General features: G+C 37.1%; 1 protein-coding gene across 1 annotated transcript; it reads left to right on the forward strand.

The window, feature by feature from the left end:
- Window positions 1-291: 291 nt before the first annotated feature.
- LOC107830440 (reticuline oxidase-like) lies at window positions 292-2,171 on the forward strand. The gene is given in 1 exon segment (NM_001326242.1): window positions 292-2,171. A coding segment is annotated over 1 exon segment (1,707 nt). The 5' UTR covers window positions 292-303; the 3' UTR covers window positions 2,011-2,171.
- The last annotated feature ends 1,005 nt before the right edge of the window (window positions 2,172-3,176 follow it).

Raw genomic sequence — 3,176 nt, forward strand, 5'->3', positions numbered from 1 at the left:
AGGATCTTCTAATTTTACATAAACAATGAATTTAACATAAGGTGCAATAAAATTAAAATAACCATTAGAATAAATATTACTAGTATATTTAAAATAAAATACAATACATAACAACAATCAAAATAAACAATAAATATTGGATGGGAATAAATTTCATGCACCCCCTAAAGCACGTGAAGCCGCTTAGCCCCCCGGTACTTTTCAATAGTACTATTATCTTTTTGTCTTCAAACTGCTCATACTGTCTAATATATACACTATTCCGGAGAGATCAAGCAAATAGTTGGAAGAAATACATAAAACATGTTTCCACTCATAATTCTGATCAGCTTTTCACTTACTTCCCTCTCTGCTACTGCAACTAGTGGAGCAGGAGGTGGAGTTGCAAATCTTTACACCTGTTTAATCGACCACAATGTCCATAACTTCTCTATTTACCCCACAAAGAATGATCAAAGTAGTAGTAATTACTTTAACTTGCTCGATTTTTCCCTTCAGAATCTTCGATTTGCTGCATCTTACATGCCGAAACCAACGGTCATTATTCTACCAAACAGCAAAGAGGAGCTCGTGAGCACCATTCTTTGTTGCAGACAAGCTTCTTATGAAATCAGAGTAAGGTGCGGAGGACATAGTTACGAGGGAACTTCTTACGTTTCCTTTGACGGTTCCCCGTTCGTGATCGTTGACTTGATGAAATTAGACGAAGTTTCAGTAGATTTGGATTCTGAAACTGCTTGGGCTCAGGGCGGCGCAACAATTGGCCAAATTTATTACGCCATTGCCAAGGTAAGTGACGTTCATGCATTTTCAGCAGGTTCGGGACCAACAGTAGGATCTGGAGGTCATATTTCAGGTGGCGGCTTTGGACTTTTATCTAGAAAATTCGGACTCGCTGCTGATAATGTCGTTGATGCTCTTCTTATCGATGCTGATGGGCGGTTATTAGACCGAAAAGCCATGGGAGAAGACGTGTTTTGGGCAATCAGAGGTGGCGGAGGAGGAAATTGGGGAATTATTTATGCCTGGAAAATTCGATTACTCAAAGTGCCTAAAATCGTAACAACTTGTATGATCTATAGGCCTGGATCCAAACAATACGTGGCTCAACTACTTCAGAAATGGCAAATAGTTACTCCAAATTTGGTCGATGATTTTACTCTAGGAGTACTCCTGAGACCTGCAGATCTACCGGCGGATATGAAATATGGCAACAGTACTCCTATTGAAATATTTCCCCAATTCAATGCACTTTATTTGGGTCCAAAAACTGAAGTCCTTTCTATATCGAATGAGGAATTTCCGGAGCTGGGCGTTAAGAATGATGAGTGCAAGGAAATGACTTGGATAGAGTCAGCACTTTTCTTCTCCGAATTAGCTGACATTAACGGGAATTCCTCTAATGATATCTCCCGTCTGAAAGAACGTTACATGGACGGAAAAGGTTTCTTCAAAGGCAAAACGGACTATGTGAAGAAGCCAGTTTCAATGGATGGGATGCTAACATTTCTTGTTGAACTCGAGAAAAACCCGAAGGGATATCTTGTCTTTGATCCATATGGCGGAGCCATGGACAAGATCGATGATCAAGCTATTGCGTTCCCTCATAGAAAGGGTAATCTTTTCGCGATTCAATATCTAGCACAGTGGAATGAAGAGGACGATTACAAGAGCGATGTTTACATGGAGTGGATAAGAGGATTTTACAATACAATGACGCCCTTTGTTTCAAGCTCGCCAAGGGGAGCTTATATCAACTACTTGGATATGGATCTTGGAGTGAATATGGACGACGACTACTTACTGCGAAATGCTAGTAGTCGTAATTCTTCTTCCTCTGTTGATGCTGTGGAGAGAGCTAGAGCGTGGGGTGAAATGTATTTCTTGCATAACTATGATAGGTTGGTTAAAGCTAAGACACAAATTGATCCACTTAATGTTTTTCGACATGAACAGAGTATACCTCCTATGCTTGGTTCAACGCAAGAGCATAAGTACAGTAGTGAATGAGATTTCAAATGTACAACCTTGAGAGAGATTCCGTTGTTAGTTTTCCTTGTTTTTTTTAATTCCCGGCTCCGCACCTGACTCGAACTCACGAGTATTGGTTGGAAGCCTAGTTATTTTCCTTGTTTCTTTTTTCTAATAAAATTGATCCTTGAATTATTGAACTGTTCTGATTTTCGATTTGACTTTCAAATAGATAAGTGTGCGATTTTGATCCAATCAACGTGTAAACCAACTAATGTTTTGGCACTCTTTTCAAGTCTTTATTACGATTTGAACCCAAGTTTTAATGGTTCAAAATTTAGACCCCTTGTTAACATAATGATGATAAAAAATAAAGATAATCAATGACTAATGTTAACAATATGTTAATGAAAAGGTTGTGATCACTTATTTATTGGTTATATCTATATGTTAACAAAATGAAATTGGTAACATAACTATATGTGAACAACATGAAATGTTCTTAATTATACAATGATTATATTGTACGCACATGTAATGTTGAGAATAATATCGAATGACTCGTAATATCTCAATAATTATAACATTGAATTCGTATCTCGCTAACATATTATTAAGTCTCATTTATTAGTCAAAAATTATAATTTCTAATAAGAGAAATGTGCATTTAGGGTTTTTGGCGGTTTTAGGTTTGGGGTCTAGACACTAATAATAACTTATGCAAGTGTTTTAGCGTAAACCACATACAACATAATCATATTCAGAACATTTTTTTATGGACTGATTTAAAATATGTAATAAATTACGAAACATTTTTGAAATTTATCCTAAAAAGACATGACCACAAGCAATTTACATTGTGTCACTTTACATAAAAGGAATGCAACAAAATACATCCAGACCGTTTTGTATAAACTGACTTAAAATCTATTATAGATATATACTATATACCCCGATTTTCCGGTAAAGAAAATGGAATAAGGGCATGGAGGCACGAGATCAAAATCGAGGCGGGGAGCCCTTCGTATCGAGACCCATAGAAAATGAACGATGTGTTCAGCATCGGGCATAATAAAGCGACTCTCCCCGGACCCAGAACGAGTTCTAAACCTTGGAAAACACGATAAACGATTACACATGACGGATGCCGGGTACAGATTAGTAATTAACGAAAAAGGAAGATTTTTACCTTTTTTAGACTTGTA

Source organism: Nicotiana tabacum, chromosome 19 (assembly GCF_000715075.1).
Source record: "Nicotiana tabacum cultivar K326 chromosome 19, ASM71507v2, whole genome shotgun sequence".
In the NCBI taxonomy this organism is placed as follows: Eukaryota; Viridiplantae; Streptophyta; class Magnoliopsida; order Solanales; family Solanaceae; genus Nicotiana; species Nicotiana tabacum.